Genomic DNA, 13,760 nt, shown 5'->3' with positions numbered 1-13,760 from the left:
GAATTGTGCAAACCATGGGGGTCAAGTCCTATTTTGGAGAAAATTTTTCCTTTTGCAGATACATACAAAATGCTCGAGGACTAGCATAAGCTAAGTAGGGGAGATTTGATTAAATGCTAAAGTTACATATTTTATGTAATTAAATTGGTTAATTTATGAGAATGCACCACTAATTTTGCCATATTTATTGAATTTTGTGCAGGAATGCAATTTGGGGCTAAATAGAAGAAAAAGGAAACAATTGGGCCATATTAAAGAAAGAAGCAAAGAAGGATGGCCAAAATAGAATTTTTCCAATATTAATTAGCTGAAAATTTTGTTGACTTAGTGGGGGAGATTATTTTGGGATTTATTTTATTATGGGATATTTTTCCTTAATTTCCTATGACTAGTTGGCTCCTAATTTAGTAAATCCCTTAGTATAAATAGAGCTTGTATTGTTCATCAATTCATCAATCAAAAAAATATTAAGCTTTTATCTGACAATTCTCTCCTTTCCCACGTAGCCTTTATTGTTTCTTTAGTTTGTTTTCCTTCAATTTATTAGTTCCAGTAGCCTACCATCTATTTCACCTTTATTTTCAACTTTTCACAAATTTATTTATTGTCTTTAGTTTCTTTAACTTTCAATTCCTAAAACTTCCAGCTTGTTACTACTTACCATTTACAACTCCTTTTTCAAACTCCCTTTTTCAACCACCGTACTTTAATATTTTTTTTCCACCCCCCAAACTCAATCACATCACCCATCTTTTCACCCTTTCTACCTTATTTAATTTATCAAATACCAACATGCCCCAAACCTTAGCCAACTAAACCCATTTTCAGCTTTAGGCCGAAATTAGCCTCGTCAAAACCCATGAGTTACGAACCCGAGCCATTTAACTCCTAAAATTCCAGTACTTATTACTTCTCCGGATTAAGAGTATGATTTTGTCAACTCATAAAGTCAGATCAACACTAAGTCAAAAAGGACATTGTTTGATTTAGTGTGGTTAGACGTACAGTTGGAATTTCGAAAGGAACGTTTCTAATCGGTTTTCTGTGAACACATTGGCATGCCAAGTGGAGATTGCTGTTTGGTTCCGTTAAGGGAAGTAGTAACTGGATTTAAATGTCCCACGCGGTTGAGGGCATTGGTTCGAGCTAGGCTCTTCTAGAACGCAAAGCTGCCGGAGTTCTAAATCACGAACGTTTTGTGGTTGTTCGATCGGTAAGAATTAGTTATTGGACGTTCCATAACTAATTTACACAAGGAAGAGTTGGTGTCCGAGGCATCCTTGGTAGCTATAACTAGCTTATTGGAAAAGAGGAGTTCATCCAATTTCGAGGATCGGTTCAAAGAAGAGGAAAATTCGTGCCTAAAGCTGAGCTCATTCTAATTAATTTTTCTTAATATTTATTTTACGGTTTTTATTATTCTGTTTTCAAATTTTACTTTTGACGTTATTTTTCTGTTAATTTCAGGTTTTCAAATTTTTATCCCCCCGAACATCTTGGGCACAACAACTACCCTGACAAAAATCTGGTAAAGAGAGGAACAATTTGCTGTAAAGCAGTCTCTGAGGGATCGACCCTACTCCCTATACTGCATAATTTGCAAACTAAGGCGTAGGTTTATATTGGTGGATTCGACACCCATCAGATTCGTCGTTTTGTTTTGTTATACAAGTGTGGAAACCAAGATTGGGTGCCTTTGCTAGGATTATGGGGAGGAGTTGGATATGCTCCGTTGATGGTTCAAAGACAGTTCGCTTTGCGACAGTTTGTACCAATTACTGATGGATTGGCACAATCAGAGTTTGCCTTTACTGGCGAGGGTTACACGAAAAGGGTGCAAGATACTTCGAATTCTTGGAGGAAAATCTACCTAATGGAACTGGCTCTCTATGCTGATACTATCACTGTAGATTATGACATATGGAGGCAACGATGAGTGAAGAGTCAACTAACCCCGTCGATTGATGTCGCTCACCAGAATCCGTTCTCAGAGGAAATATAGTTCGAGCTGGAATTGGCAAGACATGAGTTCGAGCGTGAAAAAGCTAAACTGTTACGAGATATTAGTTCTCTTCAGGAGGAAAACTACCAGCTGAAGATTGATGTTCAAATTGAAAAATTCAGAACTGAAAAAGTCCAAAAAGAAGTTTAGGTCACGAGAAAGGATTTAAGGAACCTTCATTTGGAAAACAAGAAATTAAGAGGCACTATAAGGAATAGTGGTTTGGGCAAATCATCGGCAGAATGGAAGGAGGAACTAAGCAATATCAAAGGTGGGATGGAATTCTGGAAAGCCAAAGCGAAGAAGGAGGAGGAAATAGCTGTATGTGCTATAATAGAGTTAAGAAAGAAGAATGTTGAATACGAAACTATGTCTGTAGAACTAACGGCTAGTCAATCTGAGCATCAAGAGCTAAAAGGAAAAATCCAAAGTCTAGAAAGTACACTGCAAGCTCATCAGCAACATTTGGATGATCTCCTGAAAGCTTTAGAAGAGAAGAATGGTTAGCATGAGAGAGACATTTGCGCCTACAGAAGAGTCCTCCAAGAAAATGATATGTATCTCGGTAGTTTGATGAATGAAATTCGCAAGGCGGCTGCGCAGGTAGTGCAATTATCAAATGAAGTGGAAGTTTTCAGTTGCCAATACCCTCCTAGCCAAAGGTCAAGCATATTGGAGTTCCTGAAACGTATAAAGAAACAAGGCGATGTGGCTAAAAAATTTGTGTAAATGTTAAAACTAGGATGGCAAAACTTGTTGTAATAGACTCTTTTGATTAATGAAACGTCCAAATTTGGGGCTATCTTGAAATCAACACCCATTTTTTTACATATTTTTTGCATAACTAACATTCATTAGTCATTAGTCATCCATTCATTCATTGCATGTACATATCACCCTAATCATTTGCTAAGGTTAAAACCGTCTAATCCACAGTTGCTACGCTGCAAGTCTGGAATCACGTCATTCTTATAGGACGCGCCTAAGAGCTAGAGCTATAGATGCCGAATTCAATGAAAGAATGGAAAGGACGAAAATGACTCAAAGAGAGTTGCAATAGCAACTAGCCAAGTCATAGAAAGAGGCAAGAGATTTGATGGTGAGATCTCGAGAGGAATCACTCGAGCAAAGGGATCAAATGGCCAAAATGATGGAAATGATGACGACTTTGGTCAAAGGAAAGGGACCTATGCAGACCCCTGATATCGTAGAGTCGCCTCAGTCAAGAGCTAATCAAGATTCTCTTTATCCCCCGGGTTTCACTCCACCTCATGTCCACACAATGAAAAGAGGATATCCCCAAAGGGAACCTACAGTCCTGGAACAACATCCTGCTCCATCTGCTCATCTAGGGCAAGGAATGTTTGTATCGAACCGTGGGGCTAATCCCTCAGATCCAATTGTTCCAGACCTAGATGATCCGGTAGAAATAACAAGGCTGAAAATTGATAACAATAATGCTCAGGATAATTATAGAATCCTGGAAGAGAGGTTCAAGGCAGTAGAAGGTGCTGAAGTTTTCTCTGCTTTGAGTGCCAAGGAGCTCAGTTTGGTACCCGATCTGGTTCTACCCTCAAAATTCAAGGCGCCAGATTTTGAGAAGTACGATGGAACAAGATGTCCAAATACGCATCTTATCATGTTTTGCCGGAAGATGAATGGTTACGTGAACGATGATAAATTATTGGTACACTACTTTAAAGATAGTTTGGTCGGCTCAACTCTTCGATGGTATAATCAGCTCAGCAGAGAGAGAAACCCATCATGGAAGGATTTAGCATCAGCATTCTGTGAGCAATACAAGCATGTATCAGATATGGTACCTGATCGACTAACTTTACAAATGATGGAAAAGAAGCCAACAGAGACTTTTATGCAATATGCACAAAGATAGAGGGATATCTCAGCTTAGGTGGATCCCCCGTTAACTAAGACAGAGATAACAGTCCTCTTTATTAACACTCTAAAAGTGTCATTTTATGATAAGTTGGTAGGGAATGCCACAAAGGACTTTGCAGATATTGTAATATCCGGGGAGCTTATTGAAAACACCGTCAAGAGTGGGAGAATGGAAGGTCTCGAGAGTTCGAAGAGGCCAGTACCCGTGAAGAAAAAAGAGAGCCACTGTACCTCCAATCTGTACCCCACCCAATCACGACTGCATTATCGCCCACCTTCAAACTTCTACTTTCCTCCTCAAGGTCCTTACTATCAAGCACCTTCTTCTTACCCCGTGTATGCTATGAATAACCAAAGACCATTCACCATGTTCCCACCAAATACCATGCCTACACAAACCCAACCCAAAAATGAACAAAGATCAGCAAGACCCAATTCTGAAAGACCTCAATTTACACAAATTCCTATATCATATGGAGAATTATACCAGAAGCTGTTGGAAAAATAATTGATATCCCCACATTATATGGCACCTCTGAAGCCCCCATACCCAAAATGGTATGATCCTAATGCTAGTTGCATGTACCACGCTGAAAATCATGGGCATTCTACAGAAAACTGCCTTGCCTTTAAAAAGAGGGTTCAAGGTCTTATCGATGTTGGCATTTTACGATTCGATTGTGTTAGCAATGTGACTGGAAATCCTCTTCCTAACTATACTGGTGGGAATGTAAATGTGGTGACAAATGAAGACGATTGGCAAGCCAAAGGTTATGTTGTCGAAGTAAGGACACATTTGCAGAAGGTATGGGAGTTGATGGTTGAAAATGGCTTGCTCTGCTTGTCTAGTAGAATTCTCAAAGAAGAAAGTACAAAAGACCAAGGTTTCTGTGATTTTTATGGCGTCGAAGGGCATGACATCCAATCTTGTAAAGAATTTAGAAAATTACTTCAGGACATGATGGATAACAACGAGGTCAAGGTCTTTGATAGGGTGGATGGGGCCGAGGAAGGAGAAATATGCGCATTTGATAATCAATCGATGACTTTCCCTTACAACGTCGATATACCTTTGGTGATTTATTACAAGGCAAAGAAGGAAGAAGTTAGTCGAGAAGTTAAACCAAGTTTGATAATCGAAGTACCTGCTCCTTTCTCTTACAAGGACAACAAGGCAGTGCCGTGGAATTATGATGTCAATATCGTTGTACCTGAGGGTGAAAAGTCTAAGGTTGTGAGTGAAGGTGTTAGTGGAGTAGGACACTTTACTCGTAGCGGAAGATGTTATTCTTCTGAAATTGTTGAACCAAAGAAAAAGGTTGCTGGATCGAGGTTGAGGATGATATTGAAATACCACCTGAGCAAGAAGTTAAAAAGGCTGTGAATGAGGAGGAAGCACATGAGTTCTTAAAGTTTATTAAGCACAGTGAATATAACGTTGTGGAACAATTAAACAAGCAGCTGGCTCGAATCTCATTACTATCTCTATTGTTGAACTCGGAGCCACATCGAAAGACCTTGCTAAAAGTGTTAAATCAAATGTATGTGGCGAACAATATATCTGTGGAAAAGCTTGATAGGTGGATAAATAATCTGAATGTGGATAATTTCATCTCCTTTAGTGATGATGAAATACCGGCGAATGGTAGGGTCGCTGTAAAATCATTGCACATCACAACCAGTTGCAAGGGCTACATAGTACCAAATATGCTCATCAACAATGGATCTGCACTCAATGTTATGCCTTTGGCCACGCTTTCTAGGATGCCAGTTGATATGTCTTATCTGAGGCCTTGTCATTCTATAGTAAGGGCATTTGATGGGACACGACGAGAGGTCATGGGAAAGATTCAAATTCCTCTAGAGATAGGGCCATGTGCATATGATATCGAGTTCCAGGTCATGGACATCACGCATTCATACAATTGCCTCTTATAAAGACCTTGGATCCATTCTGTTGGGGCAGTTCCTTCGTCTCTTCATCAGAAAGTAAAGTTCATCATGGATAGCCGTTTGATTACTATCGCTGGTGAGAAAGCCATCATCGCATCTATCTCTGCTGATGCACCCTACATTGAAATAAGCGAAGATGCCGTAGAATGTTCTTTTCGTTCCTTGGAATTTATCAATGCTACATTTGTTGCTGAAGAGAGTAAGATTCCCACCCCCAAACTGTCGAGGAACACCAAGATGGGAATTAAGCTGACTGTGGAAAAAGGAGCTCGAGCGAGGAAAGGTTTAGGAAAATATCTACAAGGGATGGTTAGAGCTTTGAAACCAATGCACCACAAGGGTCGATACGGTTTAGGGTTCAAGCCAGATATACATCAAAGAAGAAAAAAATTGCAAAAAGATCGAGAAAGAAGAATCGCGATAGCCTCAGACCGAAAAATAGAATTGGAGCCGTTGGCGTATCTTCTTTTGTCAAGAACATTTACATCAGCAGGGGTGATGTACCCAAGGCAAGACAATCCGCAAGTGACATTATTGATTGAAAAGGGTCTTCAAAATCTTAGCCTATATGCTATCGATAATGAGGATGATGCAATTGGGAATGCTTCAGTAATACACCCTTGTCCTCCTAGATTTGTTTTGAACAACTGGACTGCTATGGAGCGCCTTGTAGTTTTTAAGTCCCCTTCAGAGTAATGTCCAATGTTAACCTTTCATTTTATGTGTCCCTAAGCAGTATGGTTCATTTTGTAAGAGCTTATGTTTGCTCTTTATCATTTTAATGAATATTAAGGAAGATCCATTTTGTTTTATATTGTCATTTCTTTTCATTTCCATTAACTTCGCCACTACTCATTCTATTCATATCCTTTCCTGCATGTATCTCATATCATTTCATGACATTGTGCTCGTTGATTCCAATACCTCAATTCTCCTCTATAGCTTTTTCTATTCACCTTTCAGGTGCTCAGATATCAATGGCATGAACAATCCCGTTACAAATCCTGAAATTGATTTCGAGAAGGCTGTTTGTTTAGGAGAATTCGAAGCTAACAAAAATGTTGAAGATTGTGTCTCGTCTCCTGACTTACTGAGAATGGTAGAACAAGAAGGGAAACAGATCCTACCCCATTAAGAATCTGTTGAGGTAGTGAACTTGGAGAGTGAAGAAAAGAAACAAGAAGTGAAGATTGGGACTTCCATTTCAGAAAATACCAATCGGGATTTAATCGCCTTGCTCTATGAGTACAATGATGTGTTTGCCTGGTCTTATCAGGATATGTCAGGGTTGAACACAAATATTGTGGTCCATAAGCTCCCACTGAAACCAGAATGCAAACCTGTTCAATAGAAGCTAAGAAGGATGAGACCCGAAATACTGTTGAAGATAAAAAAAGAAGTAAAGAAAAAATTTGACGCTGACTTCCTACAAGTCTCTAAATATCCAGAGTGGGTAGCTAACATAGCCCCGGTACCGAAGAAAGACGACAATGTGCAAATGTCCATGGATTATCGTGATCTGAATCAAGCAAGCCCCAATGATAACTTTACTTTACCGTACATCGATACTTTGGTGGATAAAACAGCAAAGCATTCTTTGTTTTTTCTCATGGATGGTTTCTCAGGTTATAATCCGATAAAGATGGCTCCCGAGGACATGGAGAAAACTATATTCATAACAATGTGGGGAATCTTCTACTATAAGGTAATGCCGTTCAGATTAAAGAATGCTGGGGCAACATATCAAAGAGCCATGGTGACGTTATTCCATGATATGATGCACAAAGAAATAGAAGTTTATGTCGATGATATTATTGCCAAATCTCGGGAAGAAATAGAACATGTTGGGAATCTTAGGAAGCTGTTCGAAAGATTAAGAAAGTTCTAGTTAAAGCTTAATCTAGCCAAATGTACGTTTGGGGCTACCTCGGGAAAACTGCTAGGGTTCACTGTCAGCGAGAAAAGTATCAAGGTTGATCTAGACAAGATAAAAGCTATATAAGAACTGCCTCCCCCGCGCACACAAAAGGAAGTCAGAGGATTTTTAGGAAGGTTGAATTACATCACTCGATTCATTGCTCAACTTACCAATCAGTGTGATCCAATTTTTTGACTCTTTTGAAAACATAATCAAGGAGAATGGAATGAGGAGTGCCAAGTGGTCTTTGACAAGATAAAACAGTATTTGTCTAATCCTCCGGTACTAGTACTGCCGACCCTTGGAAAACCCTTAATATTGTACTTGACCATGTTTGAAAACTCAATGGGTTGCGTATTGGGACAACATGATGAGTCAGGGAAAAGAGAAAAGACGATTTACTACCTCAGCAAAAAGTTCACAGAATATGAGGCAAAGTACCCTTCAATTGAGAAGTTTTGTTGCGCATTGATTTGGACGGTTCAAAGGATCAGACAATACATGTTGTATCATACGACATGGTTAATTTCAAAACTGGATCCAATAAAGTACATGATGGAGTCACCTGCACTCTCAGAAAGAATGACACGATGGTAGATCCTATTGACTGAGTATGACATTGCGTATGTGAGCCAAAAGTCGATAAAGGGAAGGGCAACAGCTAACTTCTTGGCCAGTCGAACAGTGGAAGAATACGAGCCTTTGAGATTTGATTTCCCAGATGAAGACTTGATGTGCATTTCTGAAAAATAGGGTGAGTCATCAAAAGAGAAATCATGGAAGATGAGCTTTGATGGTGCATCGAATGCATTAGGGCATAGGATCGAAGCAGTCTTACTATCGCCGGAAGGGGATCATTACCTGCTCACTGCTAGATTGAATTTCTTCTGTACCAATAATATAGCAGATTATGAAGCTTGCATCATGGGACTTCGTGCATCTATCGAAAGGAAAATCAAAATATTAGAGGTACACGGGGACTCGACATTAGTCATTTACCAAATCCGTGGAGATTGGGAAGTAAGGGATTCGAAATTAGTCAAATATCGCAATCTCGTTGCAGAGCTGATCAAGGAGTTCTATGAAGCGACTTTTAACTACTTTCCATGGGAAGAGAACTAATTGGCTGATACTCTGGCCACCTTGGCTTCAATGTTCAAAGTAAACAGAGAAACTGAAATAATGTCTATCCTAATGAGCATATATGAGACCCCCGCACACTGTTTTAGTATTGAGGAGGAGTCAGATGGACGACTATGGTTCCATGATATCTTGGAGTATATCAAGAATCAAAAGTACCCCGAGCAAGCAAACGGGAATGGCAAAAAAACTCTCAGGAGAATGGCGATTGGATTTGTTCTTGACGAGGATATCCTATACAAAATAGGAAAAGATCAAGTGCTCCTGAGATGCGTGGACGCTGTTGAAGCTAGAAAGATACTTGAAGAGGTTCACGAAGGAATTTGTGGAACGCATGTCAGTGGTTTCACTATGGCCAGATAGATTATGAGACTTGGTTATTTTTGGATGACGATGGAAAGGGATTGCATTGGATACGCACAAAAGTGTCATAAGTGTCAAATTTATGGCGATAAAATTCATGCGGCTCCTTCACCCCTTCATATCATGACTTCTCTATGGCCTTTTTCTATGTGAGGTATGGATGTTATAGGGTCAATCTCTCCGAAGGCTTCTAATGGGCATCGATTCATCTTTGTGGTTATAGACTACTTTACAAAATGGGTAGAAGCCACTTTGTTTGCTAATGTGACAAAGGCTGCAGTCTGTAGGTTCTTAAAAAATGAGATTATATGTCGATATGGTCTGCCTAAAAGAATCATTTCAGATAATGCTTTAAATTTGAAAAACAAGATGATGAAAGAAGTATGTGAGCAATTTCAGATAAAGCATCATAATTCTTCACCCTATCGCCCGAAGATGAACGGAGCAGTAGAAGCGACTAATAAGAACATTAAGAGGATTACCGGGAAGATGACTGAGACATATAAAGACTAACACGAGAAGCTACCATTTGTTTTGTACGCATACCGCACCTCTGTGCGAACATCTACGCGGGCAACTCCTTTTTCTCAAGTCTACGGAATGGAAGCTGTTCTGCCCATCGAAGTGGAGATCCCATCCCTACGTGTCTTGATGGAATCAAAGCTAGAAGAATTAGAATGGGTTCGAGCTAGATATGATTAGCTAAATCTTATTGAGGGAAAACGCTTAAAGGCAATTTGTCATGAACAGATATATCAGAAAAGAATGATCACGGCCCATGATAAAAGGGTGCGGCCAAGAAAATCCTGCGAAGGGGAATTGGTACTAAGAAAGATCCTCCCGATACAAAAAGACTTTCGAGGAAAATGGTCGCAAAATTGGGAAGGGTCATACGTTGTAAAAAAGGCATTCTCAGGAGGGGCTCTGATTCTCACTGAGATGGATGGGAAAGAATTACCTAATCCAGTGAACTCAGATGCTATGAAGAAATATTATGCCTAAAAAAATCAAGATGAAAACCCGAAAAGGGCGTCTTGATAAACAAAAAGAATTAGGATGAAAACCCGAAAGGGCGTCCTAATAAAGTGGGCTTGAGCTTAAGGAGCAAAATGATTTGAATGGGGAGTCGAATGGTGAAGTTACAATTTTTGAAGCATTCTCAGAAGCTCGAAATCTTATACACAAGAAGTTGTGCTCGAAAAGATCCAGGATGAAGAAACGTGGAGAAGTTCATGCATTGGATATCTAGAGCATTTGTGGCCATTGAATTCACTTTCTTTTCTTTATGACGATTTATTTATTAAACTTTCCTTGTCAATTTCCTTTGTTTGTTGCTTTTGAAAAAAAACATGAATGTGAGATATTTCTTTCAAGCCTACTTTGTCTTTTTTATGCATCTCGTGTTTGATTCATTTAAATGATAAATAGAGAGATGACATACTCTAAACAAAAGGAATGTTGAGCATTACTTGGATGAGAATTTAATAAGTAAGAGCCCCCAAAGCAAGAACAAAATTCAACAAGGGGCAAGAGAGTGATATACGAAGAAATGTGGATTATTCGCCAAATTTGAAGATGAATACAAAACCTGAGAGAAAAGTCAAGGATTGAAGCAATGAATGCAGTCCTTCACGAAAAGAGGGGCATGTGACAAACAATCCAGGGTGTAAGGAATAATCATGTAGACATAAAAGCATTTAGGACAAACATGTGCATATCATAATAATATCATGCATGACAAATACATGTATACCAATAGAGCAAGGAATTTTGGGAGAAAGCTGCACAGAATCAATGAAGAAGAAGGCTCTTAGTTTCACCTGATGTTTTTGAAACCCTGTTTCTTTCAAGAATTATATTTTTCAATTTCTGTTTTTCAAAAAATCAACTCATATTGCGAGAGGTGAGTTGAGCCTTGGGTCACATCCTGAGGTATTTTCAATTCCTATTTTTCAAAAATCAACTCATAATGCGAGAAGTGAGTTAAGCCTCGGGTCACGCTGAGGTATTTTCAATTTTTGTTTTTCAAAAAAATCAACTCATAATGCGAGAGGTGAGTTGAGCCTCGGGTCATCCTGGGGTATTTTTCTATTTCTGTTTTTCAAAAAAATCAACTCATATTGCGAGAGGTGAGTTGAGCCTCGGGTCACATGCTGAGGTATTTTTCAATTTCTGTTTTTCAAAAAACCAACTCATATTGCGAGAGGTGAGTTGAGCCTCGGGTCACGTTGAGGTATTTTCAATTTTTGCTTTTCGAAAAAAATCAAATCATATTGCGAGAGGTGATTTGAGCCTCGGGTCACGCTGAGGTATTTTCAATTTCTGCTTTTAAAAAAAATCAACTCATAATGCGAGAGGTGAGTTGAGCCTCAGGTCACGCTGAGGTATTTTCAATTTCTGTTTTTCAAAAAAATCAACTCATATTGCGAGAAGTGAGTTGAGCTTCGGGTCACATGCTGAGGTATATTTTAATTTCTATTTTCCAAAAATCAATTAATTTCTATTTTCCAAAAATCAACTCATATTGCGAGAGGTGAGTTGACTCTCGGGTCAAACGCCGTGGTTTTTTTAATTTATGTTTTTCAAAGATCAACTCATAATCCGAGAGGTGAGTTGAGTTTCAGATCGCATATTGAGCTATTTTCGATTTCTGTTTCCAAAAAAAAATTGGACAATCGAACAAAATTCAGTGCTTTTAAGTCTTTGCTCTATCCCCGTTTCACAGCGATGAGCAAAGAGGGACAGCTGTAAACACTAAATTTTGTCCAGCTCGGTTTCATGTTTTTATTTTATTTTAGTATTATTATTTTTTAAAAAAAATATTGGAAAAATACAAAAAAATAAAAATTACATTTTAACCCCTCAACTTTTCAAAAATTACATTTAGCCCCTAAACTTTTTGAAAATTACATTTGACCCTCAGCTTTCTAGAAATTACATTTTGGCCCCATATTTTCCTAAAATTACATTTTTCCCCAGAAACTTTCCACCCTTTACAATTTGGTCATTCTGGGAATGACAAGACCGCCCCAATTAGCATTCGGGCGTGCCCCGTTCTCCACGCCTGACACCCCCAATCGGCCCTTGGGCATGCTCCCCCTCTTCTGCTGCCACCTGAAAACAAAGAAGAAGAAGACAAAATTGAAGGATTTAAAAGAAGAAAATGAGAGAAAGAAAGGGGATTTGGGCAACAAAGAAAACAGAAAAAATTTTTGAAAAAAAAAGCAGCAAAACACAAGGGAAATAGCAGCCAAAGCCATCGCCACCATCACGACCACCATCACCACTCCATCGCCAAATCCCCCACCTAAGAGTCAAGCAAGAAAGGAGAAAAAAAATAACAAAAGCAAGCAAAAAATCAAGCAAAAAACAACAGCGAAAAGCCCCACACCGCTGCGTCCACCGCCGTCCCTCACCATCGGCCGTCGTTCCCCTATCCACCAAAGACAAAGAAAGCCAATAAAAAAGGGCAAAGAAAAAAAACAACAAACAAAAAGAAAAAAAAACAAGCAAAGAAGAAAAAGAAAAGAAGAAAAAGAGAGGAGAAGAGGAGAGTTCCACCGCGCGCCACCATTGACTGTCGGACCAGGTGGAGGGATCGTCGTCGACGGTGCAAGGCGGCTAGGGTTCGGCCCAAAGAAGAAGAAGAAGAAGAAAAAGAAAGAAAAAGAAAGAAGAAAAAAAGAAAGAAGAAAAAGAGAAAGAAAAAAGAAAAAAGAAAAAGAGAAGAAAAAAGAAAAAAATAAAAATAATATAACAGTTGGGTCAACCCGACCCGGATCTGAACCCAGCACACCCAGCAATCAGCAGCAGCCCGCTTCCAGCTGCCCCATAAGCAGGCTTGACCCAAAAAATAGCAGCCCAGCAGTGTAGCGGCCCAGACCAGTGCAGCCCAACAGCATTGAAGCAGGCCCAATTCGCAATAGGCCCCAAAAAAACAAAAAACAAAAAAAGAAGGAAAAGGAAAAAAAAGGGGAACAGGCCCAAAATTCAAGCCCATAACCTTGAGCTTTTGGTAAATTCTTAATCTTTTAATTTTGTTTTAATATTCAAATATTGTCTTGTGTTTAATATTATTGGCATTTTTTTAAAGCATTTTATTTTGTATTATGTTTTTTTTAAAAATCTTTTTATTCGAATAATTTTAATGCATAAGGCAATGAACCGATTTAATATTAAGTCAAAGAATTCATCGCTATGTTGGGTGAATATCGATGGCTCGTGTTAAATACGGGACACCCTTTTAAAAAAACACTTAAAATATTCAAAAATTCTAGTGTTTTTAATAAATAAAAATAAAAATTTCTCGTTTTTTAATAGAATCACGATTAAATAATAAATTGAATCGATTAGACACTAATTCGATGATTTCATCGCTATGTTCAGTGAATATCACCGGTTTATGTTAAATACGATACGTCTTTAAGGAAAAATCAAAAAATTCGTGTTTCAAAAATCTTTGTGCTTTCAAAAATTTCGGTATTT

At 38.8% G+C, this 13,760-nt stretch overlaps 1 protein-coding gene across 1 annotated transcript; it reads left to right on the top strand.

Annotated features, from left to right (window-relative positions):
• Positions 1-4,427: 4,427 nt before the first annotated feature.
• On the top strand, positions 4,428-7,205 carry LOC107956250 (uncharacterized). The gene is made up of 5 exons (XM_016891965.1): positions 4,428-5,145; positions 5,220-5,800; positions 5,888-6,546; positions 6,818-6,953; positions 7,131-7,205. The coding sequence occupies exons 1-5, from the start codon at positions 4,428-4,430 to the stop codon at positions 7,203-7,205; spliced, it is 2,169 nt and encodes a 722-aa protein (XP_016747454.1).
• Positions 7,206-13,760: the final 6,555 nt, after the last annotated feature.

The sequence above is a fragment of the Gossypium hirsutum genome, chromosome D07, assembly GCF_007990345.1.
Source record: "Gossypium hirsutum isolate 1008001.06 chromosome D07, Gossypium_hirsutum_v2.1, whole genome shotgun sequence".
Classification (NCBI taxonomy): domain Eukaryota; kingdom Viridiplantae; phylum Streptophyta; class Magnoliopsida; order Malvales; family Malvaceae; genus Gossypium; species Gossypium hirsutum.
The sequence above is the reverse complement of the archived record's forward strand: the minus strand, read 5'-3'. Positions and strand labels throughout refer to the sequence as shown.

What these genes read in the sequence shown, in the direction of transcription:
- LOC107956250 (XM_016891965.1), top strand. Translation starts at nt 4,428, where the DNA reads ATGGCACCTCTGAAGCCCCCATACCCAAAATGGTATGATCCTAATGCT. An exon ending in GTTTTTAAGTCCCCTTCAGA is followed by an intron (nt 6,547 to 6,817) that starts GTAATGTCCAAT and finishes TTCACCTTTCAG; the next exon opens with GTGCTCAGATATCAATGGCA. An exon ending in CTCCTGACTTACTGAGAATG is followed by an intron (nt 6,954 to 7,130) that starts GTAGAACAAGAA and finishes TGGTCTTATCAG; the next exon opens with GATATGTCAGGGTTGAACAC.